Consider the following 27,852-nt stretch of genomic DNA (forward strand, 5'->3'; position numbering starts at 1 on the left):
ATGGCTGGCGGTTAAGGGAAAGCGGTGCGTAGTAAGTACACGTTTCATCTTCTTTCTTCATCCAAGAGAAGGAGCTGCAGCACGTAGCAAGTGGCTTCTGAATCCCCCATCGCGTAGGATAATCCTTTTCAGAGGCGCGAAGTAATTATTCACGTGCAATCCATGCCCCTCCCATCCTTCTCTCGCCTCTTCTGGAGTTATTGGTCGTTCACACTCTTTAAAAAATAGAAGTATTTATCAAAATACTCAAGGCAAAAGAAAAAAAATAATCTTTCCATAAGCTATTTCTCAAAAAAAAACAAAAACAAACACGGGTGGGAGGGGTGCAGGACAAACAAAACAAAACAAAAAGTCTGCATGAAAAGCAAGCACTCAGAAGGAAATAGTAGCAGCAAAGTAGTATAAATGTCACGAGTCTGCTCTTTCTCGAGTCATCGGTTATTAAAAATAACCTCCAACCAACATGGGCAGCTGCTGATGAACTGTCTCGTGTAGCACTGGCCCCAGCCTTTCACAAAGCTGATCTGAACAGTAAATCCGGTCCATGGCTGCTGCATGAACTCGTGGTCGTTGGGTCTCTGCAAGCTGTACGCCTTCTCGTAGTCAAAAGCCTTGATGGAGAAGCCGGGAAACACTTTGTGAACCAGCAACGTCCTGGAGTCGGGGTTGTCCAGTGTGGCCGACTTGATGAAGATGGGGTAACTGCTGCGGTTGTACACCCACACGCCGTCCACTTCCTTGGTGAGCTGGATGCCGTAGCCGATCTTGCTGCGGACCTTCTGCACCAGTTGGCTTTTGTTGTCCGAGTTGAGCTGTCCGAGGCAGAAACCATTCCCCTGAGGTAGATCATAGAAGATATCCAGGGAGGGCTCTTGGACAGAATACAGCCGACCCACACGTGTCTTCTCTTCCCAGTATGCCACCACGCACCAGTGTGACCGATCCCCCGGCTCCTGAGGAACTTGGGAATCTACAGAACACAAGGGGAAAAGGAAGAGAAGGAGAAATTGAGCACTGGTGGGGGTAATACAGCCCAAAAGAGATGTGATACTGGCAGGTCCTTGCCTGCCCATGCCTTCATGATGCTCTCCATGCATACACCAATGCCCACACAGCACATCCACTGCTTCCAAAACCCGTATGTTAAGGCCACTATTAGGTTGACTCAGCTTTGGGGGATTCCTGTGCTGCTCCAAGTGTCTACCTCTGGATGGAGGCAGGGGTCCTAAATCACCAGGTCCACCTTCAGAAGTGGCTTGAGACCCACCAGCAGCACCCATGGTACAGCAATCCCTCTGCCTATAACATCCCTAGGAACACCTTCAGTGCCAACAGGAGAGACAAGATGCTCCAGCCAGCTGCACCCAGCAAGACCCAAGCACCCTAAAACCCCTTTTGTGCCTGCAAGATGATGGATCCGTTTCCAAAAATAACAATAGGATACAAAACAGAGGTGCTGCTAAAAGACCAAGTACACTGAAGGCCACCCTATGGGACTGGATGGGAGAAGGACATGCCTGTTCCAGTTCATGGGGCTTTTCCCTGCTCAGGGGCAAAGCCTGGCTGATGGAGAGGATAGAGATGTCAGATGAAGCCCTGACCCGTGGGAAGTACCATCAGACAGCAGTAGGATGGGGATGTTACCAGAAATCTCATTTTTGGAAAAAAAAAAAAAACAAAAACCAGCTGAAAAAAAAACCCCAAATCCATTCTTGTAGCCCTTCTTTCAACCCCCTCACCTGTAGCTACCCCAGTGAGGATATGATGTGGGAGGTAAAAGCAAAGGATCTTACAGCTTGGAAACACAAAAAAGCCCCTTTTCCCAACAGATGATCCCTAGCAGCCCAGCACTGCTCGGCAGGTAATTCCTCCCAGCCTCTGCAGGCATGTTAAGACCTGGGAACTATTCAACTCTCTAACTGTGTTTGAAAAATAATAAAATAATAAATAAAAATGAAAAAAAAAAAAAAAAATCAGGCTGGGAATGCAAGTTCAGCAGTGCTACTGAAACAACCCCACACGCACCAGGCACTGAGGATGGAGGGTGACCCAGCAGCCCAAAGCTCTCCTGGCATCACCTTAGCACACTCCCCCCCGCCCCCTCAACCCACCACTCCCCCAGCACGGGTGATGACAGTAGCACACTGGCTGCCCTGTTTTCTATGGGTTTTGCCATTAAATAAGCCCATTTCCCCCGTGCAGGCATTTTTCTCCTCTCTCCCAAGCTGTCTTTCAAGCCCTGTGCTTTAAAAAAACCCCACACAACAAAAAACAACAACTTTCCCCCCCCCCCCCCAAAAAAAAAGCCCAGCCACACACTTTTAATTTCCTCATTTCTATGCCAGCAAGGAAAATATTTCTCCAGTTGCTGGAGGCAGCTACTAAAAATGGTCCTGACTGTGTGAGCCCCAAAAGAAGGACCCTTGCTCCTGGGTAGAAGTGGGGATGGGGGTTCCAGCAGCAAGGAGGGGGGGTCCCCAAGAAAGCATCTTTGTCCTTCCACCCCTCCTTTTCGGTGCCTTCCAAGACTTTGCTGTGGATAACTTCACATCCTCCTGAAACCTGGCATGACGTGAGTGGCAGAGGAGGGGCGGGGTGGGCAGCTTAGGACACCTCCCCCCTAACCAAATCAGGCTCCCCCTACACCAAAGAGGGCAAGAAACAACCCCAGGATGGTGTTTCCACCACCCACCCGCGAGACAGAGGAACTGGGCAGGGGGTGGGGAGGGAAGTCTAACAGATGGAGGACTCTCTGGGAGATGCTCCAAGATCCAGCGAGAGGGATGCTCCTGGATCCTGGGGGAGGATGCTCCTGGATCCAGGGGGGAGGACGCTCCTGGATCCATCCCCACATCAACAGCTAACTGCACCCCTCCACTGCACACTCCCCGCCTTCTGCCTGCCAGCAAGGCTCTGAGCTTGCTGGTTTTTGTTTTACAGCAGTTGAGGGAATTTTTGAGCAACAGCCACCGAACCCTGCTCAAATTCCTATAGGTTTTTATTTATTTCAACATAAAAGCATCCCTTTCAGGAGGAGGCGGGGAGGGGAGTAGGATGGGGCGGGAGGGGGGGAAGACTTTTTCACCTGATATTTGTGCTTGCATTAGCGAAGACCACTTAACAAGTAGCTCATTGCCACTTACAAAGAGTTATTTAATTGCCAGGGCATTTAAGAGAAAAAAAAAAAAAGAAGAAGAAAAAAAAAATAAAAAAGAAAACTGCCTTGGCTATGAATGAACAGACCTTTATGGAGGGCTGGAAGTTCATGAATGAATCCCACTAGGTTTTTCAATGACATGGGGTGACTAGACCTCAAGGACAAGTCTTAGGTAATCTGGGATTTATTTTTTTTTAAACTTTTTTCTATTTATTTTTTTTTTTAGGATCCGATGCCAGCAGGGAGTATAAATATGCCAGAGCCTCTTCCGTTTGCGGGATTCGGCTGTTGACTGCATGTCTAGTCAAAAAGCCATGAGAATACAAGGGCTGAGCTCGGATAAACAGGATCAGGCCTCCCTGCCAGCCACCACCAAAGCTGCTTTTCACGGCTGTTGGGACCCCAGTGGAGCCTTCCCCGCTCCTACTCAGAGCCCTCCCTCCATTCTGGCATCCACCTGGAGGAGTGCTGGGAAAAGCCGGCGGCACTGCCCAGGCAGTGGAGGCAGGAAGAGAGATTTGCAGGAGAGGAGAGGAAGAAACAATGTGGAGATGCTTCCTACAGCGATGGAGACCTTTTTTTCCCCCTGAAAGGTTATTTTGGTGGTAATGACCTGGGCAGATGGCATGAGTAGATGGATCACATCCCAAAACCCCGCACTGGGATTCATCCCATGTGACCTGGGTGCATGGTAGGGACCCCGCTGTCCAACTCCCATCTCTGCCTGCTGCAAACTCACACTAAAACCCAGATCCTGGGAAATGGGCAGCCACATCACGCTCAATATGCCCAGAATCAGCTGAGAAGCACTGTGGGATACTTATTTTGAGTTAAAAGCATCACCCTTACAAGCTGCTCCGAGCAAGCACATCCCTTTCTCAAGGCTTGGAAAACCAGAGAACTGGGATCGCTCCCATACCCCAGCAAACAATTACCACGTTGAATGCTACAAACATCCACACCATTATTTCATTATTAAGCATCCATTTGCCACTATCATTGGCTGGTTGTTCTTTTCCATGGCTCGCATTACAGCCTGCCTCGGGGCTCTAACCAGGCTCCCCTCCGCGCACTCCCCAAGCCTAATGTGGAAAAAAAAGACTAACAAAAGAAAACCCCTGAAAAAAAAAAAAAAAAACCCCTGAAAATCAAGCAAGGCTGCCCTCAGGAATTTAGAGAATTAGTCATATTGATCACTTATTGTTGGGTCTTCAGAGAATGACCATACACAGCAGAGCACAGCTCTGCAAGAGGTGGGAGAATTTAAGGCAAGAGTTTGACTTTTCTTTGGCAGTTGGGTGTGGAGAGTGATGAAGACAGCAGTGCCCCATCTTCCTCAACATCATGTTCCCACTGAAAAGCTGAATATTGGCCTATTTTTTCCCCCATTATTCTTCACATCTTGACTTTTATGCCTGCAATGCTTGGAGGCAGAAGTGCATCGTGCACAAATGCATCATCCAAGCTATTCCCCAAAGTACCAACCCAGCATGAGAGGCTGTGAGGCTTCCCACCTTGATCCTCACAAACACCAAGTCCTGCCCAAAACTGCTCCACAGAAGGGCACAGTCAGGATTTCTCTAGCTGCAGGTGTGCACGCACTGCCCATGGGCTCAGGCACCACCTTGCTCTGGGGAGGGATGCTGCAGATAATGCTACATCCCCACGGAAATCCTGACAGAGGGGACATCACAGCACTAAGCCCAGAGAAATGACAGGCTGCTGAAACCAGGAAGGTCTGGATGATGGCAGGTATGAGAGACTCATGCCATGGAATCCTCCAAATTTATCAGTAATGGCCCCACGCTTGGTTCTCCCAAACTGCAACAGGACTACCCCATCTCATGGAATCACAGAATCACCAAGGCTGGATCCTCTCAGATCATCAAGTCCAACTATCAACCCAGCACTGCCATGCCCACTGAACCTTGTTTTCAAGTGCCAGGTCTGCAGGTTTTCTGTACACCTCCAGGGATGGTGACTCCACCACATCCCTGGGCAGCCTGGCCCAGTGCCAGACCACTCAGTTAAAAAAATCTTGCCCACTATCCCATCTAAACCTCCCCTGGTGCAACCTGAAGCTGTTTCTTCTTGTCCTAGCGCTTGGTACTTGGGAGAAGAGGCCAACACCACCACCCACCCATATCTCACACCACTTGGAAGTGGCAGAAAATTTCTGGTGTGGCTTTCCTCCTCGAGACATGAATGCTTTTAAGATGATGAAACCACGTCATCTGCACTACTTCTTTCTGATCTCCGGCAGTTTTATTAGGACTTCGGGGAGAAAAAGTTCTTTCTACATTCAGGAAGAATCAAAACATTTCAGCAAGATGTAAAACAAACAAAAAACCCCAACCAAACCCAACCCCAAAACATTGCAGATCCTGGCCAGTTTTTGGATCTCAGTGTTGTCCCAGTGCCAAGTTCACGAACATGGAGGGGAGGTATGCTGGGGATCTTTTGTTTTCCTTTGCTTTGTTTTGACATAGCTAAAAGGTTTTCCTGTAATCAACTGACCTCTAAAGAAAACAGCAAGTTTAGCACACACTGAGCTATCACCTCACCCGCCAGGACTACTCCCATCTGATCCAGGCAAGAGCTATCTAAATTGTCACCAATGATCTGCAGTAATAACAAATGGGAATACAAACATGTTTCTCACTAGGCTTTTTAAATTCCTCTAATTGGATGGGATCTCTCTTCAATGACAGCAGGATTAGACGCAAATTAAATCATACATCTGTAGAAATGTTTCAATCGACGTATTTATGTATTTCTGTATTTATATATATATATATACACACTACACACAGGGTTTTTTTAAGAGAAGCTTTGATCCAAAGCATCTTCTCATGCTCCTCCTAAACATCTCACCATCACATCCCTTCCTTTCTCTCATTCTTCTGCTAATCCTTGGGATGGACTCCCCACAAAACATCAACCCTGACGCAACACTAACCACAGCATCACCTACTCTTAACTGCTACCAAAAGTCTCCTCATGCTCATAGAAGCATCGAATGATCTCAGTTGGAAGGGGCCTTTTAAGGCCATCTAGTCCAATCCCCTGCCACAAGCAGAGACATCTTCACTAGGTAAGGTTGTCAGGTTTTGTAGCACCTCAGCCACTTGCAGAGGTGACGCTGCACACACACAACGTGTAACTCAGAACAAATTGAGCAAAGTAATGTAGACATCCACCAAAAAAACACAGCACCAAAAAGAAATCGGTCTTATGGGCCTTCCCTAGAAGCACCATGACCCAAAGATGAGCTCCAGAGGCAGCAAGGGGAGCTGGAGGGATGCCCAGATCCCTCTGTGTCTTCCCAGGAGGCGGCTCTCTGCTGGAAGACAAGCGATGTGGGCATTGCCAATGAGCAGATAAACCTACAGTCCCTTCCTGCTTTATCCCCTCAGCACACGCGGAGGGCATCTGTGCTTAAAAAAAAGTTGGCTGGACTGGTGTCAGCACAATGTGTCGTCTGGCCAGGGCCTAGGCTGAGACCAAGCTCAGCGTGTCTCGCGCCCGGTAATCTCTCTTGTCTGACCTCAAGCGGCATTTGCGAGCCCAGGGCACAGCCATGCCCCCCCATCTTCTTCTGCTTGTTGAGATGGGAGACAGAAGCCCCAGAGCTTTATTCAGGAGGTTCTAACACTCTTCTGGAGGGTCCTCACGGGCAGCCTTTGGACACCAGCTGCAGTTTTGGCCCTTGTGCTACTGCCTTCAGGAGAAGTACCCCCTGCACCCTTAATCAGGAAAGAACAGGCCATCGCATCAAGGCAAGCAGAACACTGAGGATGATGATGTGCAACCGTCAAAGTGAGCACCAAAAAAGTGTGATTTTACTTCCTTTCTAGCCTCTTGGGTAATTTGTAGGCTACTTGGGCAGGGGAACAAACAAATAAGGCAAAAAAAAAACCACCCAAGGAAAATCCTCCCAAGCCAGCTTTCCAGGTACAAAAAAAAAAAGAAAAAAGAAAAAAAAAAGAAAAAAATCCAAATTAAAGGATATAATCCTGCTGCAGAAAAGGGTCTTTGTGCCTTTAACGGAGCTTGTGGGCAGCCTGGAGACACCACCCACGGCAATGTTTGTCCCAAACCTTTTATATCTCCCTGCACACAAGGCCTAGACAGCTCCAGCCTCCTCACCACCTCCCCTTCCCCTCCCGCTTTTGATGGCTGGGATGATTTTCTGCAAGGCTAATTTAGAGGATGGTCATATGTTAAGCTCCTGTTGTTTGCAGAGAAAATAAACCCTTACCTACTGCAGGGTTACCAGCACACCCTGCCCCCCCAAGGTGGCCCTTGGGGTCCCCTCCACCTTGCCAACACAAGAGCCCCCAAAGAGCTGGGACAGCCAGTCGCGTCAACGCGTACTTAGGGAGCCCTTAATCTGTGGATTATTGACACAATAGACCATAACATCTCTTTAGGAGCCATTACAGCCCATCGTGTCAGTAGGTACTTATGGAGGCCTTAATCCGGGGATTGACAGACTAGACCATAAATTTGTGTCTATGTCTAATTAGGCAGCTCTTACTATACTCAACATACACTGTAGTCACGCAGGCTAAAGAGCCTTAAGATTACTCCTTTTAATTTATTAACAAGTTGTCCACCCAATCACCTAAGTGGCTCCTTGCTCCTAGCAAAGTAAGTCAACCTTGCATGAAAATAAACATCCACCTGAGTCTCCCTTCAAGACTCTGATTTGCAGACGTTTTCCAAGGGCTGGTATACAAAATCACAGAATCACAGAATCACAGACAGGTCTGGGTTGGAAGGGACCCCAAGGATCACAGAGCTCCAACCCCCCTGCCACAGGCAGGGCCACCAACCTCCAGGCCTGAAGCTATACAAGGTTGCCCAGGGCCCCAGACAACCTGGCCTTGAAGCTGAGGTGTCACCAACAGATGTGAAACCCTGCGAGCCTGAGGATAAAATGTCCCAGAAGCCATCAGGGGAAGGAGCCTGGGATTTCCCAGTGTTTAGTTCAGGCTCATGTTAGTGTCAACCTACAAGCTTTGGAGTGCTCGTTCACTCCTCTGGTGACCCAACCAAGAACTTCCACCACCTTCACTGTGGCTTGGAAAAACCTCTTGTGAAATCAGGACAAACATGAGGTCGGGTTAGATGGTGGGCAGAGATGACTGATCCCTTGAGGACATCCCCTAAGTTTCCTATCTCAAATCAGTGGCGCCTTGAGTCAACCCCCCTTCTCTCAACCTGCAGCCCATCCCTGACATCTGAGGGTTAATTTAGGGACGGGGCACAAAAGCAAGAGAACAAAGCAAGGAAGGGTCCCCACAATGCATGCTGTTGCAGGCCTACAAGGCCTCAATAGCAGGCGGATGCCAAGACTGGCCCAGGAAGAATGTCCAAGCTTGAAAAATACAGGACAGTCAATACAGACGTATGAAGGAAGCCCAGCTCCCCAGTGCCCCCCTGCACTGAAGAAGCAAAGAACCTAAAGTGAAACTGCTGAGTTCACGGAGTCTACCAAACCAGAAATTTGATTCATAAACATCCTATTAGTCACTGCTACCGTCTAATTACGGTGATTAATCAATTACCACAGCTAAAAACGACTCGAGAAGAGACTAACCTTTTTTTTTTCTTTTTTTTTTTTTGGTGCCCATTTTCTTTAAAAGCCAAGCAAGGCTGCAGCTACAAGAGGGTGGGGGTGGGGTGTGTGTGGGGGGGGAAATACACAGGCACACACCAAAAATGCCTGTCTGGCTGTCTCCGGCGGTTAAGAGAGGAGCCAGCTGACTCCAGTTTCCTCCGTACCAGGCTTCGGGCCTCATCAGCCATGCAAATTATAGAGTACTGTGCTGTCTGAAGGCCGAATTTCGACTCAGCTCAGAGAAAAGCCTTAGAGGAAGGGTGGGGATGAAGAAGCCAGCCAAATCCATTCATAATATTTACAGTAAATGGGCCTCTTTGCTGTTGTTTAGTATACAGTCAGTCTAATTATTTTTGAAGTTTTAATTTAAAGAACCTTCTTTATCTGCCTCTCCTCCTGCACCCCTCAAAGGTGTGGGAAAACTTTTCCCTTGTTTCAAAAAAGCAGCAGGACGGGAATCCCTTCCCTGAGCTCCAACCCAGCAGTCGGGTGGGACAAAGGGATGTTTCCAGAGGGGAGACCCTTCCAGAGGTGTGCTGCCAACATCCACGGAGGGTTTTAAGACAGCCCCCCACATACACACACCTCTCTGGGAAACCTGGATAGGTGTGAGGCATGCAGGTCCACACAGAAAAAAACAAAAAAATCCTGTTTTTTGCTGTATGTGTCTCTCTTGCTGTTCTCCTGTGCTGGTGGGGATGTCCTGGGAGGACCTGCTGGCTTGTGAGGTGTCGGAGGAGGATGCTTCAACAGCCCCATGCTCCCTCCAACCTCCTCCCCTGCCTTGATAGCAACTTGGAATAACCATATTTTAATGACGAGCAGCCAAGAGGCTCCTCTAGGAAATGCAGGCGGCGCAAGCCAACATTCATGAGATGCTGCCATGCCACCCTCGAGCAACTCAGGGCTGGTAACAGCACCGAGCTCCCAGAGATGAGCAAACACCTCCATGCTTCATCCTCAGCAGCTACCAAGACACACCTCTTTCCCCACCCATACTCAACGAGAAACCTTCCGAGAAGGGAAAACCAGCACGAAAAGGCTTCCTGATTTGGGACGACGCAAATCAGACCTGAGGATGAACTTGCCAAAATCTTTCTCCTGGCTTGAGTTGTGCTCCAGGCTCCCGTAAAAGCATCAGGCCCATCATCCTTCCAGCACAGGGGTAAGCCAGAAGTGCAGATGCCGAAGCCACCGAAGGACCATGCTAACCCTGGAGGGTTCACAGCCCTCCTGAATGTAGCCCCCCCCAGCTCGGTTTTAGAGGATGAAGACCTTAAAACACTTTTGCAATTGAAAACAGAACTCCTCCGTAGCAAGGGGTACCCAGCGATACCTTGGGGAGGGAGGGGATACAGCCCCCAGGAAAGCCGCCGCTCCTCGCTGCCGACACACAGCTATGGGGGTCACACATTAAAAACCTTGTAAAGACCTTAATAAAAAGCCAGGCAAAGCAGTCTAGGATTTCCAAATGGATACCCAATACCCAGATGTGTCTTAGAGGACTTTCCCCCCCCCTCCACCCCAGCCCCTCCCCAACTGCATTCCACGCACACATACGGCATCACTGCCGCTTTCGTTTCAATACGGAAAAAAAGAAACCCCAACCAACCCAAACTCGCCTCTCCCCAGCAGCACACCGACCTAGAATTCTCCCTAAAGGCTGGAAACAGACGTAAATACGTTCCTCCCCCCCCCAAAAAAAAAACCCGAACTACCCCCACAGCCCCCTTTCCCAGAGCAGCATCCCTTGCAGGGATGTAACCCCATGGAAAAAGCAGGGCTGGAACAGAAGTCCTTTTCACACCCATCGTGCTCTGCTCCGCAACAATTATGAAAACTGTTTAGCTGGGCTGGCATTTGGAGCATTTACTGCATTCCTGCCAATAAATTCCAGTCCCGGATCTGATGGAAAAGGCTCCCCCCCGCCCCCCCCTCCCTCCTCCTTTCCCCTCCCTCCCTTGCCTTCATTCCTCCTGGCTTTCTTTACAACCTAATACCCTGTCGACGCGGGGCCAGGGCCTACTTAGGGGGAAAAAAAAACACCCAGCGCCAGACTGGAGACAGCATGCAGACTGAAAAAGTTAATCATTACTTCTGTCTGCCTTCATAATCTAATCACGCCTATTCCTAAGAGCAGGCGGCGAAGCACGCTCGCGTACAGGCAGGGTCACCGCCCAGGGACAGACAGACAGACGGACGGAGAGCATCAACCCCTACCCAGGTAGGGGGTGAGGGACGGACGGAGGACAGCGCTTGGACGAAGTTCACAAGCCTGGCCACGCACACACCCCTCCCCTCGCCTCTCACTTTGCTCTGGATTAATAACGCTTAGCAATTATAGAGAATATTACATTCATTAAGTAATTAACCCTCCCGGCGCTCCGGGAGAGCTGGCACCCCCCTTTTGCAGACAGAGGCCGGCAGAGGTTTGCCCCAGGCTACAAAATGGGGCAGGTCGGCAGCACCCGGATTAAAAAAAAACAAAACAAAACGAAAAGAAAAAACCCAAAAAAGCTCCTTGTGCTCACTGCACCCCACTTTTGGTGGCAGTGGCAGAGCCATGTCCCACGCGGGGACCGTGCCACAGCTGGCATGGCATCACCGAGACCCAGCAGCATTCTCCCAGGGGGACAAAGCCCAAGGAAATTTGGCATGAACAAGACCCAGCAGCACCCTCCCAAGGGGGCAAAGCCCACGGGGTTTGGGCATCACTGAGACCCAGCAGCACCATCCCAGGGGGGCAACGCCCAGGGGGTTTGGGCATCACCAAGACCCAGCAGCATCCTCCCAGAGGGGCAAAGCACAGGGGATCTGGGTATCACCAAGACCCAGCAGCATCTTCCCAGGGGGGCAAAGCCCAGGAGGTTTGGGCATCACTGAGACCCAGCAGCATCCTCCCAGGGGGGCAAAGCACAGGGGGTTTAGGCATCACAAACTCCGCAGCATCCTCCCGAGGGGACAAAGCCCCGGGGGGGGTTTGGTCTCTGCATTGCCACTCAACAAACCCAGCACCGTACTGGCTGCTCCACAGAATAACCTCGGTTATAACATCTCAGGTGTGTCAAGACTTCGTGCTCTTTACACGTGGGATACATTTTCCATGCTCGGCTGTGACAAAGAACAGGAAAACTACGGGCCTCTGCATATGAAGATTTATGGGTTTGTTCCTTATAATGAGCTAAGAAGTCTCAGCCTGGCTTCCAAAGAAAATGAATTCATCAGTTCAAACGCAGTGATGTAACTTCAGGCTCCCAACTCCTTTTCCAAATAAAACTCCTGTTATTTGATTCCTGCTCGAAGGATGGTTTTATGGAGTTATTTACTCCGTCCGCTCTGCCCAGGAAGGTGCCGCCAGAGCCCAGCCACAGGGTCACCGGCAGCTGTCCCACATGGGTGAGCGTCACCCCATCTCCCAGCTTTGTTTCCCAACTGGTTGGCTATTCCCCCTGCTTTTCTACTCAAAACCTCACCTTGCACACCAACACAGAGACACACAGCATTATTCTGCACCACCTGCCATGGTGGGGAGCTCCCCCTCAGCAGTGATGCCCAGCACTTTTTTAGCATCTATAAATTCAACCCACCGGTTTCCACCACCAAAACTCAGCAGATCTGAAGCCAACTTCACCTGGTGGGTAAGCAAAGGATGCCTGAACTTTCACCACCTCCCCAACGCCCCAGCTTCCCCAATGCAAAGGCGTTTCTGGTGGCTCAACGAACAAAGTCTATTCAACCTACATACATACAGCAGCTAATTTTACATAGAGATATCATATATTCAATATATAATGAGCATATTTAATACATTTGGCCTACATATATAATTTATAAGTATGTAACACATTCAATGTGTATATATTTAACCTATAGGTGTATATACAGGCTGACTAGACTTTGTTGAACATACAACCACCCATAGCCTCGCTTATTATGCACACATACTCCTAGGTATTTGCAACAAGGTGTAACAGCCTGAGCGGTTCTGAATTATTCATTCCATGGAGAAATCTGCCTTTCCCTTCATACCTGAGCAGGTGGAGAAGTCCACGGGAGCCAGGACTTCACCCCTAAGATAGCAACCCACCAAACATCCTACTTCATCCCCCAAGGGAGGATTGAGTGAGGAAGGACCACAGAGCCGGGGCACCCACCACAGAGCATCACTGACAGCATCTCCTGCAACCATCCTATCAGGCACCTTCATTCATCCCCAAGGGATGATGAGGAACAACCACAGCTCCCAACACCCACCAAGGCCCACGGAGCAGCATCCCTGAGAGCATCACCAGGACCTCCCTGCAACCACCCTGAGATGCTTTGGCATTGCTAGTACAACCCAACTGAGGAGCTGAAGGCGGAAGGGATTTTTATGCAGCGAGGTTAAAAGGGTAGAGAAGGGCTGAGCCAGCTCTTACACAGTGGTGGTTGGGGTTTTTTTTTTTTTTCTTTTTTTCTTTTTTTTTTTTCCCTTGCAAGTTAAAACCAAGATAATGACACTGGGTGGGGACCAATTTGAAGGGCTGAGCAGCCAAACCAAAATTAGTCTCCCGGCCAAGAGCTTCCTAGGCCTCACAGTTTGGGGAAGGAAGCTGAGAAAAGGCATGAAAAAAAAAAAAAAGAAATGAAGATTCCTTGGGAAGCTCGAGTGTCGTGCTCAAGAGAAGGTGACCCTGCTAGTCAAATATTTTTCAAAATAATAATAATAAAAAAAATAATCAAGTACTGGAGCAGCCTTCCGTGGAAAAGCAAGGCCCATGGGATAAGGGGTTTTTTTTCCTCCTTTCTTCTCCTTTCTACTCCTCCCCCTGCACTTTCTTTCCTTTCACTAATAACTATGTTTTCTTGTATTTTTTTTTTCTTGGCTCTTTCCTCATAAAAGACTGATGTAATTTCCTGTCTTGTCCCAATGTTTCCTGTTAATTAACAGGGTGAAAGTTATCATCACATATTTAAATAGCTACCCAAAAGAAGGGAGGGGGGGAAAAAGGGGGAAAACAGAAAAGAAAGAGGGAAAGGAGGGCTGTCTGTTAGCAAACGCCACATCACACCCCCAACAGCACAAAAACTCCTGGAAAAAAGCTTTATGGGCCTGATGGCTTCAGCCCATCAGAGAAGACACACACACACCACCACCACCACCAGCACCAAGGGTGGCTCCCACAGCAGGTTCATGCACAGGGGATGTGAGCCCCCACCCTCCCCTGGATGGGGATGGAAACTCACTGCAATGGTTGCCCAGAAAAGCTCATTTCTTGCGAAGAGAAAAGGAGCAAGAAGGAAAGGAGAGAAGAAAAAAGAAAGGGCAAAGGGGAGAAAGGGAAGATAGAAGAGAGAATAGAGAATATGAAAAGAGGAAAATGAAATAAAAAAATAATAAAATATAAATAAAAATAAAGTAAGCTGAGAAAGCTGGCAACATCCAGGAGTAAGTTAAAAAATATGTAAAAAAAACCCAAACCAAGTGGCTAATCCAAAGCCAGCGGGCGGAAATCCTGCGAGACGCCGAGCTCCTTCCCTTCCCCAACCTCAGCCCCGGCACAGGATCAGGCCAGGCCGCTCGCTGCCCCGTGCCCTCCCGTTCCTCAAGAGCAGCCATGACGCAGCCGGTACCCCGGTGGCACCGGAGCCAAGCCGGCAGCCTCGGCAGGCCGGGCACGCCGATGAGAGGTGAAAACAAGGCGATTTAGGCAAAAAGCGAGGGTGGCTCAGAAGAGAGGCTGCGCCTCAGCGGTTAATAATATCTCGGTGCTGAAAATAAACTGGAAAGGAAGCTCCTTTGTGACAGTAGGCAGGCGGCCAGGCTGCAGCGTGGGTCATTCAAGCCGGCCGGGGACGGCGGTGGGGCTGGCACCCACCACGCCTGGCCTCGGCCAGCACCCTCCAGCCAGCCCATCGCCCTCCTGAAGCAACCAGTCAGGGCTGGTGGGAAGGAGGGAGAGAGGGCTCCATACACACCATTCCGCCCCCCAATCCCCACCCTGTGCGCCCTAAAAATGGGGTGGGTGCCCTGTTTTAACCCAGGTCTTGGCAGCAATGGTTAGGAACAGGCATCCCCCACTCCCCTTTCCTACACCACACCACCACCACCACCACCACCCCCCCCGCCCCATGCCGGCGGCGGGGAAATGCATGTGGTTAATGTTACTGGTTCCTCTAGTGTAAGTGAAACCCGCTGGCAGACAGCGGGGATGGAAACGATGCGGCCCGCATCCCTGCCAGCCCCGAGGCTGCTCCCCTACGAGTGTGTTTTTGTCCCACCGAGTTTTAAATGTCCCCAGCGATCAAGTTGCCGACGCTCCCAGGGTCATCTCTCTATTTTTTTTTTTTGGGGGGGGGGGGGGAGAGCGTGGTTTTGAGTTGACGCCCCAGCTGAATCCCAAAATTCACCTTTTTGTCCTCGTTACTCCCCTTTAAAAAAAAAACAACAGAAGGTGCCAGGTTGTGGGGTTAAACCCGAGCAGGGTCCCCCCCTTCATGGTTTTGTTGCCAAGGGCTCTCAAGGCACCGTTTTGGTTGGGAGAATCCACCCTCATGCCCGGAAAGACGGATTTAATGGAGCTGTGCACAGGGATGGATCGAAACACCCAGCCTTTAACGGGGGGGGGAAGCACCTCTGCCATCTTTACATTTTAAAACCCATCCTAGAAGGCGACCTAAGAGAGGATCAAAAGGCTCTAGAGCACTTAAAGGTAATTATTAAATGGGTCCTATTTGCTTCGGGGGAGGAGGGGGGGGTGGGGAATTTTAATTAGCCAGGAGCCAGAAGCCGGAAGGAAGATCCCCCAAACAGGAGGAGGATGCCCCCCTGCACCTCCCCCCCCGGGGCTCCCCCCTGGGCGAGATCCCCCTTTAAAAAAAAAACCACCCAAAAAACAACCCACCCCATGGGGCTGAAGGAGCTGAAGCGGGTGGCCAAGCCAAGAGCCCCGGGGTCGGTGCCAAGCGCCGGCTCCCTCCTCCCCGCCGGCCACGGTCAGATGATGTGCGAGGCGAGCCGGGAGGCTCCTAGTCTGGCAGGCAGCCTGCTTTGCTCCAGAGGCTCCAGTGCTGTCATCCTGGCGTTAACCCCTGATAACCTTGTCCTTTCCAGGACTGGATGGTGTTTTTTAGGTAAGCGGGAGGGGGTGGGCGCGGAGCAGGGGGGGCGGTGGGGGGGGGTGTTCAATGTCTCCAGCGAGGCTGGGAGGGAAGGGGTGCAGCACCCTACGGTGCTCAAAGCACATAATAATAAATATATATATATATATATATTAAAAGGAGGTAACGCTCAAAAATAAACCAAGAATAAGTGACTTTAAAAAAAAAAAATTCCCAAGCAATTGTTTATCCCTGGGACAAATATACAATCCTAGTTCCACAGGAAGATGTCTCAATTTCAGATTATAATAGGATGCCAATTTGTAAATAAAGGCATTTCACAGGAGGTTATAAACTCTGTACAAGAGGGAGGTGGAAAAGGGGAGGGGGGGGGGCAGGGAGGAGCCGGGGAGGGGGGGGAATGTGAAAACACAGGCAGGACTCCGCTGGACAAACTGCACGGGATCCTGTTTACATGGGAGGGGAGCGATGGGGAGCCGCTCCCTGGGGCGAAGAGCTCTGGATTTGGACAAGGTGCTGCTTCTTCCCCAGCGAGCAGATACCAGCGGGGCTCAGAGGCATAGTGAAACATTCCCGGCCTGCCCGCGATTTCGGAATGAAATGTCACTCAGCCAAGCTGTCCCTTAAACCAGACTAGGTCCCATCACCCTCAGCCGCAGCGATGCTGAGGCTTCTCCAGCCCCTGGAGGTCTTTTTCCCATTCTCTTTGGCACAGGGGAGTTGGGAAGAAAAAACTGAGGCTGCCCTCGCTTCTCAAAGAGCCTTGTGGGTCCCCCCTCCCCAAGCTTTGGTATTTTATCAATAACCCCCCCATAAGTTAAAATAAAACCCCAGTGGACATGGTGAGGACATCAGCCAGCTCATCTTGCATTCCCTCTGTAATGGGCTCCTGGGAGAGCTCTGCCTTGCCAGTGGAACCAAGAGCCACCACCTTCTTGCCCACCTTGCCCCACACAAGCTCCCATCAAGCCAAGAGCCAGGAGACCTGTGCCACACAAGGCTCAAGAGGGAGATGTCTGGGTCTAGGCACAGAGCATCCCCTGGAGACCCAGCACCACCAACCACCACCAGCTCAGTCCTGCCCTCCAAGCTGAGCTCCTCCATGGGAATTCAGCTCCCACTGACCAGATGACACTGGACCTCAGGCCAGCCACCTCCAGACTCTCCAAACATGGGGTTTTGCTTGTTTGAAAGAAAAGCCGTAACCAAACACATCTGCTGGGAACGAGTCAGCTCAGAATACAGGAAAAACCACCCTTTGCCTCCTATTTACAGAAATTATTACTTCCAATGGGATATTTTTGCTCTTTTTCTTTAACCGTGCCAAGGAGACCAAGGATCTCTGGACTGGTAATACCTGAGCAGTACCGCCTCAGTGGGAGATACCATGAGCAGAGCCCTGACATACCCACAGAGTAAATAAAAATTATGAAGATATCAACAGAGTAAGTAAGGGCAAGGATGGGGAAGGGACGTCCCAGTGCCTCTGGGTCAGCACAGGATGCACCAGCCAGGGAATGGGATGGCTGGGGAAGAAATGATAGAGGTGGGATGAGAACAGGACACCAGCACAGCACAAAGGACTACCCAGTGTTGCACTCCTGGGCCAGGAAGGAGAACGGAAAGCTGAGGGAGGGGAAGAGCAGATCAGCTTGGGTATCACAACACTCCCCATATTTCCGCCCCCCCCCCTTGGCATTGCTGCCCCTCACACATCCTCCAGCACCTCTGGCATCCATCAATGAAACTGCCTTCAGCCTCTAGAAGGAGGCTGTGACCCCAGGGGTGGCCGAACTTGAGGCTCTTCATCATCAAAGGGTACTCATGGAGAGCTGCAAGGGCACTCGTTTCCATGCCCTTTTTTAAGGCTTTCTTGCCATCATCCTCTCAAACACCTTCCCCCCCCGCCATGCGGTCTTCCTGCCAGAATGGCTCTGAACCCCAGGCTGGCCCCGTTCCCAAATTCTTGGTGCTGAGAGCGATCTCCCTCACTAAATCCTGCCCTTCCAGCTTCCAGACGTTAAGGCAGGTCTCCTGACTCCGAGCAGCACTACTACACCAGCATCCTCTGCCCACTGCCGGCTGCCAAGGCCTGCAGGTGCTACAGGAACCCACCACCACCATCCACCCACGTCTTCTCCTCACATTCCCACTCCAAGTTCCAAATCTACCAAAACTCAGGGTTTTGGGTTGGGTTTTTTTAGCTCTTCTTAGCCACCCTTCCATCAAGGAACCACAAATCCAGCCAGGACAGCCCCAGTCTAGAGGGGATGAAGGATGCTGCAGCCTCAACCCAGCATCACCAATCCCCCACCTGCCCAAACTTAGGGACGGCCAAGCCGAAGCGCTCTCCGTGCACGGTGCTCATTAAAGCCCTCATATCAAATACACCCTTCTGCTAGCTGAGATATGGGGGGGTGGAGCAGGGAGGTGATGAAGAAGGAGGAGAAAGCGAGCTTTGGAGGATTGCTGCAAGGCCAGTTTATTTTCCTTCCTCGACTGGGTCCCTCCAGTTGGGAACTCTCAGCGCTGCACTCCTGCGCGCGGAAGGGAGATGCCAGTAAATCAGAGCAAATTCAAAACAAATGCTCTTTCATGTGGAGGCATTCGGCTTTGTTTCAGGGCTTGGGTAGCTAACCGTATCCCTTCATGAGTCAACTCTCCTATCAGCTCCTCATTAAACTAAATGGCTACAATTACATTTGGGGAGGGAAGAAGGAGGGGAAAAAAAAAAGGAGGAGAGCGGTTAATGATCGTAAAAGGTTGGCTTTGCAGGGATGGGATGGGATGGGGGCTTTGGTAAGGCAGACAAGAAAAAAGGAATCAAATCCAATGAAATAATTAAAAAAAAAATTTTAAATTGCATTTTAAGGGGGTTAAGGTGCTTTCTTTTGGGGAGGAGGCTCTATTAAGGAACTGGGGCTCCCCTTCCCGCGGCCCTTCGGGAGGCACCGGGAACGAGCCCGTGTTATTTCCTGCAGCCCGAGCCCCCACCTCCCTCCCCGCCTTCCCTTCGGGAGCAGAGCAGCCAGACGAGATGTTATCAATAGGCTGAACCTTACAGAAAGCCCCCTTTTAAAAGCGAGTACTTCCTCTGCTTATTTCATGTGGTATCCTGTGGAACTGAACTCTCTCCTACCCTCCGCCACGGGTGTATTTCAGGAGGAAAAAGGAAAGAAAAAAAAAAAAAAGAGAGAGAAAAAAAAATCTAACAACATCCTTATTGTGTTGTTTTGCTTCTTGTCTTTTTTTCTTTTTACAGTCTCTGGGTTGGGTGGTTTTCTCCCCCCCTTCCCTAAAGGCTGGAACAGCCCAAAAAATAAAGAGACAAACCCAAAAGCCTTCTGCATTAAGAGGAGGGAGCGACACCGTTCCCTCCCTCTCCTCTCTCTCCCCGTTTGATTAATTCTCATTAGGGCCTTTGAGCAAACAATATGCTCCCCTCTCAAATAACAGACAGGGTATATATTACACCCAAAGAAAAACAAACAAGGCTCACTTAAAGACATCCACACCAAGCGCGATTCCTGGAGAGAGGCAGGGGCAGATGCACACGCGTGCGGCCGCCGCCAACCTGCTTCAGGAAACTCAGGGAGAGGGATGAAGTGTAGGTCAGGGAGACATCGCTGCAAAGGAGAGCACCCTCCAGACACCTGGGAGGACATGTAGGAACGCAGTCTCAGGCCCTTTAATCATGGTGAAGACAGCGCCCAGACACAACGTTGGCCAGTCCAGGGTGGGAGATGAGCTGCTTGAGGCGTGACACCTTGGAAAAGGTGTTGGGAGTAGGGACTTGATGACCTTTGAAGGTTCCTTCCAACACAGAATGTTCTGGGATTCTATGAAAAACCCAAGAGGGATGGGGAAACAATCCCCCCAATTCCCATCCCACAAACAGCACCTGCAGGCTGAAGGAGATGGCTGGCAGGAAAACGAGGGAGATCGTAAAGAGTATTTCAAGTTGGACCCATAATGGTCATCAAGTCCAACTCCTTCTGCAATGTCTTTGCCAAAGAAGGGGGTCGCCTTCACTCCCCAGGCACCACAAGCCTCACACATGAGATACAGGACACTGGTTACCCTACCAGGAGCAAAGCCCACGCACGGCTCCCATCCCAGGGACAAGAGGAGTCACCACCACCACCACCAAGCCAAGCAGAGCTTGATGCCAAATTCTTCTCCAAGGCACAACCACACCTGCTCTGATAATCCATGCACCAGAACAAACATCACTTCACCCTCCCAAACACACCTCTCCCTGCCTTGGCCCAAAAATGAACAGAGCACAAGGCTGGAATTCAAAGAAAATAACAGGCTTTCAGGGATGGAGGACTTTCACTCACGATTTCCAACACATCCTCTGCATGAGAGGTACAAGGCTGCTACCACAACGAAGCCCAATTCCCCCTTCAAGCACATCTTTCTCAACAACTCACATCCCCAGCATCACTTCGCCTTCCATCAGGACCCTCAGACAATGCAACCCACAGCCAAAATGAAGGGCAAGAAGACATGCCTTACCTGAAAGCCCCCCAGGGGCTAGACAATTAGTTCCCCCTGTCTCAGTGGAGGAAGGCACAGAGTCTGGACAATCTGCTGGAGCGGAGGGAAAGGGAAAGGGGGGAAAAAAAAATAAAGGAAGAAAATTAGTATATACAGGCAGCTCTCTGCAGGCTCCCAGCATCGCTGGGAGCAGAACACACATTCCAAAGGGTTTAGCAGGAAGCGATTACTAATTGTCCGCGCGCAGACGGTAGTTCATCAAGAAGCATCCACCCTAACCCGTCTCCTCCTCAATCAGGGCTGCGCGCTGCGCTTCATCACCAGCCAAGGCTGATTACAGACCAGCAGAAATTACAGACTAGCTGCCACCTCTCCGGTCCGAGTCACCGGGTAATGAGACCAAGGCTGCTGCCCTTCTGATGGAAGGGAGCTCCCAAAAAACGCCTGAATGGTGGCTTTACGGCCCAATTTAGTCGACACCTGTTAACTCACCGGAACGGGAACCGAAAGGGAAGTGTCTCATCGCCTCCTTTCTGTGGCCAGCAGCCTGTGCTTGTGTCCCCCGCTCTGTCTCTGCCACCCCACACTGCACCCTTCTGGGACAGCTGGATCAACTCCTCCATGCACCACCAAAGGGCAAGGGCAGGGTTAAGAGTGACACCCCCCCCCAATAAGAGGTTTCCTCCTGAAGCAAGGAGGTGTTCGAGCTGTAGGTTTGGGCCTTTCCATCCCAAATTTGCTCCACAACAGCAGCCAGTAGCCAACACCGATCCCCTTGGTCCTACAGGTGAGCTCCAGGGGTACACGTGGAGTCTCAAGAAGGCTCCATGCCCAAAAAGGTCACACAAGCTTCCGCTCCCCAGCAGGTTCTCTGGGATTTTGGGTTTCATCACATTTGGGCTGACAACGTGGCTCTCCTCACAGCCGGATCTCAAACCCAGGCCCACCACCAGAAGAGACATGGCAATTTGGCCCCCCCATCGATGAAATGATTCTTCCCAGGTTTCACCCCTGAAAATCCCAGTGAAGAAGAAATCCCTGTGTGCACAATCTCCTTTTACCAGAGTAAAGGAGAAGCCCTAACAGGAATATACAGTTTAACAGGATATACTTAATCAAACCAAAAACAATAGGGGAGACAGGAAACGGACTTACTTGTGAAATACTGTATATGATACACTCTCTCTCAATGCCTTGTCGTGCTTTCCATGCTTTAAAGACATGCACTCCTCTTTGTTTAACCCTTTCTAGGCCAGACTGAAGATTCCCCTTGCCCTTTCCCTGAGGTTGTCTTCAAGTGCTTGGGCTACAGGTGCTTTCTGAACACAGACTCCAGGAGCCTGCCCCAGGCTCCGTCTGCCCCAAGTTAGAGCTCCCTGATGACTCCTCATGGGACAACAGGGACAAGCAGCATGGTCTGCCCTTCTCGTGTCACCTCACTCCTGAAATCACACATGGTCAGGCCCTCTCTGGGAGAAAATCCCATCCTGCCTTAAAAACACATAACCCGAAGCGACAGGGCGGTGATGCACCTTGGTGACTTCTTTATGGCTGCCAGCTCCCACCCTGTGCCCTGTCACCCAACAGCCAGCTAGCTCCCTTCATCAATCCATTTCCCTCTGAAGTCTCTTTGGAGGGCACAGAGCTGGTGCACACCCACTCTAGACCAAGTGTGATGGTCAGGGGTGCGATAAGCCCTCCTGAGCAACCCGCACTACACATGGCTGGTTTCATCCCAGTGCTCTTCCCATCATCCACAGCTCTGCCAAGGGCTCTTGTTAGCAGGGGGTACTCAGGCTCACTTTATTTTCAGTACCAGAGAGGTCAGAGGGCTAGAGGTAGGGTCAAGCCTATTGCCTGAGCATCTCCTCCCAAAACTGCCTTGGAGGCACAGTTAGTCCTAGTGGCCACCAGCCCAACCTTGCAAGGTGCTAAATTGCTCCTGGATGCTGCCAAACCTCCACCTACCCTAAAATCAATGCCTCACAAGGGCATTTGGCTCTGCAATGACATTTCAGTGGGCTTCCCTCACTCTCATACACTAGCACCCCCACAACCAGCCACCCAGGAGCACAACGGACACAGCCACCCATAGCCCCCTGTCCCATTTAGTGATGGGTCAGCGTATCTCCCTGAATTATTCATGCACACACCACTACCTGCTCTGCTTCCAACTGAGTGGCAAGGGGCAGCTCCCACAGGGGTACTGGGGGGGCTGAGCTCCCACATGGCTCCAGGATCGCAGGGTGAGCCTGGCCCTGCATAAGCCACAAGCACCCACCCCTGAAAGCATCCTGTCTGAGGAGAAGTCCTTGCCCTGATGAACAAGCAAAGCCAGCCTCAACCTACAGTCTTCCTACAGGTAACTCAGCTGCCAAACACAGATCTTTCCACCCTACAGTGAGTGCATCAACACCAGCTCTGTCCTGCCAACACCGAGGTGGACGTGGCATTGCCCTGCCTGACGCAGACCCCCAGCCCTGTGTTGCTCCAGCCACAGATGCAGCCAGTCTCCAGCTCTCATCACCTCAGACCAGGTATCAGGAAATGACCATTTTACACCAAGGGAGGTGAAGCATTGGCACAGTTTGCCCAGAGAGCTGGTAGATGCCCCATCCCTGGAAACATCACAGGACTGGTTGAATGGGGCTCTGAGCAGCCTGATCTGGTTGCAGATGTCCTGGCCCATGGCAGGGGGCTGGACTAATGACCCTAAAGACCACTTGAAGGTCCCTTCCAATCCAAACCATCCAATGGTTCTATGACCATAGGCACTGGCAACCCAGTAAAAAAGGCTTAACACCTTCCCATGGTCACCTACTGCCCCCCTTGATGTAGCATCTAGCCAGTCCACAGCGATCAACCCTCGACATACCACTGGGAAACTGCCACAGGATATGGCACCTATGCTGGGTTAGGAAACCCTGGGTCCCTCCACAGAGGAAACCCCAAGCTTCCAACCCCCACCTGCAAGAACAGGCTCCCAAGCTCCACTTGTGCCTGGCCCGGCCCCGTTAGCCAGAGTCTAGTTGCCCAGCGCGTTTTTCTTTCTAAAAAAAAGTGGGGAGGGGGGTGGGGGGGGAAAGGAGGACTTTTTTTTGGTGAGTAACCCAGTTGTTTCTGCGCTTCCGATGGGCAGCGTTAATCACTTCCTATTGGCCGATAGGAATAACTTTTCCTTTCGAAATGGCACATTCATGTTCTGCGGCTTTTCTGTTTACACACATTTTGCTACCTTATGTCAACACTTGCTAATGAATAAATATATCACTGGCTAGCTGAAAATGAGGTCCTGGCAGAGGCAGATTGGATGTTTAAACCCCCGCTAATAGATTTATCCTAACATCTTTACAGGAAACCCGAAGGGAAGCTTTAACCCTTCTTCTCCCCGCAGCTCCGAGCCCCTTCCTGCATCAAGGTGCATCCCATGCCTGAGTATCATCATGGAGCGGAAGCAAAGGCAATTAACACAGGCAGAAGCACACCACTTTTTGGGGAGCGCTGCAGGGGAGGCAAAGTGACACCCCATCCCACCCAAACCCACAGAACTCTGTGATCCAGCAGACCCTCTTGAGTTTATTAGAGAACGACACTCGTGCATCCCAGCACATGCTCGGGCCCTTGAACTTACACCTGGTTATCTCTCCCGCATTCATGAGCCTTTATCACACATTTTTTTTTTCACACTGAAGCAAAATATTTTGTTTTGCAAACCCAACTGTTTGTTAAACAGCTTCACTTCTTTCCCAAAGCATTAAAAAAAAAAACCCCAATCCCACTTACTAGCGTTCCCAAAGAGGGGGGGAAAACAACATTCCAGCCTGCGAGGGGATAGCAGGCAGGGTGGGACCCCACAGGGGTAAACACAAGCCTCTGAACCGGTCTCGAGTGAAGTTTGGGGATCCGCTCAGCCCTGGCAGCTTGGGAAAGCAGCATTTTCCCAGGAACTGCTCTTTCGGTAAGAAAACAAACACAGAAACAAAACAAAACCCCCAAACCAAACAAAAACACACACACACAGAGATACCAGTCCTCAGCAACCAGTCCTCTGCCTCCCCGCATCACTGCGCCCCCCCCCCACACACACCCTCCTCCTGCCTGCTGTGAGGAGGGGTCCGCAGAGACCACCGCGCCTCCAGCCAACTCTCCCGACCCCACTAATCCTCAGGGATCCGGGAGCTGCTCCTCCCCGAGTTCCCCATCACCACCACCACCCCTCCCCGTTTCCGATTCTCCCCACCTCTCCCTCCTTCCAGCCCGATTTATCTCACACCCGGGGAGCTCGCTGCCAACCAGGAGTTTACGCAGACAACCGCAAAAGAGCTGGTGCCAGCCTCAAATGGGCTTCTCCCCTGGCACCCTGACATCCAATTACAAGCAACAGGCATGCACGGCAATGCTAAAAAAAAAAAGGGGGGGGGGAACCCCCTCCTCACCCCCCCCTTCCTAACTTTTTCCAGCTGGCAAGGCAGGATTAGGACCCCTTAAAACAGAGGGATGCTTCTACCCCGAGCCCAGTTGTGAAAAAGCCTCACTGGGATTCCCAGCCAATCAAGGGAAGACGTTGGGATCCCAACCCAAATCCCCAGAGCTTCACCCAAGGGGGGCACAACGGGAGAGCCCACCGTTTTCCCGGCTTTCCCAAGAGGCTGGAGCAGCGAACGCCTGGTTCCTTTACAATCCATCCCCCGCTCCCCCCTCCCCAACCCGCCCCGCCTTGAAGTTTCCTGCCAAAAGTTTTAAAATCCCTACTTTCTGCAGAGAGCGTCCTGGGCAAATTACACGTTAGCTCTTCCAGAGGCATCAAGATAGCACAGGGGCACGCCAAGCAGCCCAAAAGCCAGACGCATCGCGGCGGGACAAAGGCAGGAGACGTTTCCCCTGAGGAAGGGGGGGGGGGGGGGGGGGGGGGGAGGGGGCAAGCGGGGGGAATGTTCCCCCTCTTTTTAAAGAAATCTGTAGTCTGCACTGGGGGGAAAACACACACACACACACAAAAAAAAGAGCCCACTCACCAGTTGTTTTGAGAAAATCCATCGGATATCTGGAGTAGGGTGGAGGAGGAGACTCTGGAATTAGAAAAGCACGGGGAAAATAAGGGCAGAGCCATGAGAAAGAAAGTTTTTTTAAAGGGGAAAAAAAAAAAGGAAGAAAAAAGATAGGAACTTATGATAACAGTGGCATTCTTTTAGCAAAACTGTTTGTCTTAGCTCTGGGGGTTGGAGGCAGGGCAGCGAGGCGGTGATTGCCTTGATATTTAGCTGTCAGATAAACAAAAGGGGCCGTCTGGCGCCAGTCTCCCTGCTATCTGCCGCTCGGGCTGTCTGATCGGGGCCTCCTTGGCTCGGCGGAGCCGCGGCAGCGCCGGGGCCGGCCGGCCCCTAATCCCCCGGCACCGCGCGGGGACGGCGGGGAGGCAGCGCCGCCCGCCGCGCCGGGGCCCCGGGAGGGGGGCTGTGGGGAGTGGGGGGGGGAGGGATGGAGGCCTCACCCCCTCCCCTCAAATAAAGAGCAAGTATCCCCTGACAGCGGCGTTGCGAAGTTTCTTACCGCGGCGGGGGTTGTGGGTGTGGGGGGCGGTGTGGGTTTGGGGGTTTTCGGGGGTTGGGGAAGGGGGTTTGGGGGTTGCGCTCTAAAGGATTAAGGAAGTTGAGAGGGCTGAGCGCGGAGCGGGGCTGCATCCCCCAACATCATCATCCCCATCCTCATGATTCAGTGATCCCCCCCCCCCATCCTCACTGCCCCCCAAACACATCCCCCCCGCCCCCCAACACATCCCCCCCCCAAACACATCCCCCCCCAAACACATCCCCCCCCAAACACATCCCCAACACCCCCCCCCGCCGCCTACCTAGCTCGCAGAGCCGGCTGAGGTGGTGCGGGTTGCAGCAGACGAGCTCGGGGTGAGCCTTGCCGTAGGATTCACAGCAACATAACCGCTTCACTTCGGAGCAGTGGCGCAGGTCGGGCCAGCGGAACACCTTGCAGAGCAGCACCGGCAGCGGGTACCAGTGCTGGCCCAACCGCGAGTCGGCCTTGGCGGGCAGCAGCAGGCAGGGGGTCCGCGCCCCGCCGCGGGACTCCACGGCGTGCAGCAAGCCCTCCAGCTGCCGCTCCTTCAGCCGCTTCAGCACGGCGTGGGTCAGCGCCTTCAGTTCCGCCTCCGCGCCCGCGGACGCCCGGCCGCCGCGGCCCGCCTTGCCCGGGCAGCACCCGCGCCCCCCGCCGCAGACATGCGCCCGGGCCTCGGCCGCCGCCGCCGCGCCGGGTTCGCCCGCCGCCGCCTCCTCCTCCTCCTCGCCGCCGGGCGCACGGCTCCGCCAAAGCCGCCGAACGAGCACCGAGCGTTTGGTCCTGAACATGCGGGACGAGAGGAGGGGCCCCCGGCTACAAAACGGGCATGTCGTCCGCCGCGCATGAAGGGGCCGGGAACCGAGACGCGGCGGCGGGCAGCGGCAGGCGGCGGGCGGCGGGGGGAAGGCGGCGGCGGCGGCAGCAGCAGCAGCAGCGGCGGCGGCGGGGCCGAGGCGGGCTGTGGCATGCGCCAGTCTCCGCGCTGGGGCCGCGGGTCCCGCCGCCTCCCGCGGGGGGCTGCGCCGGCCCGCGCCTCTGCCCGCTGCGAGAAACAAAACCGAAGGGGAAAGCAGCCAAAAAAAACCACACCAAGAAAAAAAAATAGAAAAAAAAAAAAGGAGGGGGGGGGACAAAAAAAAAAGGGGGGGGGGGGAAAGGGGAGGGAGCCGCCGCTTGCTCCGGCTTTGCCCAAAAAAGAAAAAGAAGAAAAAAAAAAAAAAAAAAAAGCCCGTCTAGAGTCTGCGGCGCATCGCGCTGGGGGAGGCGGGCTGAGGCTGCCGGCGCCGCGCCGCCCTACGCGGCTGCGGAGCGCGGCTGGAGCCGCGGGGGATCCTCGGCCTCCCGGGGGCCGCAGCTCCCATCAACGCGCCAGTGTGGGGAGGAGCGGGGGGGGGGTGGGTTTGTGGGGGGGTGTAGAAGGAGGAAGGGGGAGGCACGGGTGGGTGGAAGGTGGGGGGGGGAGAGAAAGAGACGGGATTGATGCGACGCAGGGCAGAATCGCAAGATAAAAATAATTTTTAAAAGGAGAAAAAAAAAATGAAAGAGAGCGAGCCGAAACGATGGCTTTAAAAATAAAAATAAAGAGGGGAAAAAAAAAAAGACAGGAAAAAATTAAAATACCCCAAAACGCAGCGAAACACCAACCCTAAGGTTTGGACGTCGGAATCGGTTTAAGCATCTGTCACAAAAAGAGCAGGAGCGCATCCAGAGAGTTGTATCCCTTTTTAAAGCCCCGGTCGTCCTGATGAGGGGTTTGGGATGGTTTGGTTTTGGTTTTTTTTTTGGGGGGGTGGGGGGTTTGGTTCGGATTTTTTGCGGGTTTTGGTTTGTTTTTTTTTTTTTTTATGTCCTTCTTCCCAAAGGTTTTAATCCGCACCACACACACACCCCG

General features: G+C 52.0%; 1 protein-coding gene across 2 annotated transcripts; it reads right to left on the minus strand.

Annotated features, from left to right (window-relative positions):
- Positions 1–431: 431 nt before the first annotated feature.
- On the minus strand, positions 432–26,749 carry SMAD7 (SMAD family member 7; the record flags this gene model as incomplete). Of its 2 annotated transcripts, none has more annotated exons than XM_084278558.1 (4): positions 432–970; positions 20,406–20,477; positions 25,403–25,456; positions 26,239–26,749. In XM_084278558.1, 4 exons carry the CDS (start codon positions 26,747–26,749, stop codon positions 432–434), a joined length of 1,176 nt encoding a protein of 391 aa, XP_084134684.1. The 2 variants fall into 2 exon arrangements, with proteins under 2 accessions (XP_084134684.1, XP_084134683.1); XM_084278557.1 differs by having other exon boundaries at positions 20,406–20,480.
- Between the last annotated feature and the right edge of the window lie 1,103 nt (positions 26,750–27,852).

Source organism: Gallinula chloropus (assembly GCF_964237585.1).
Source record: "Gallinula chloropus genome assembly, chromosome: Z".
Classification (NCBI taxonomy): domain Eukaryota; kingdom Metazoa; phylum Chordata; class Aves; order Gruiformes; family Rallidae; genus Gallinula; species Gallinula chloropus.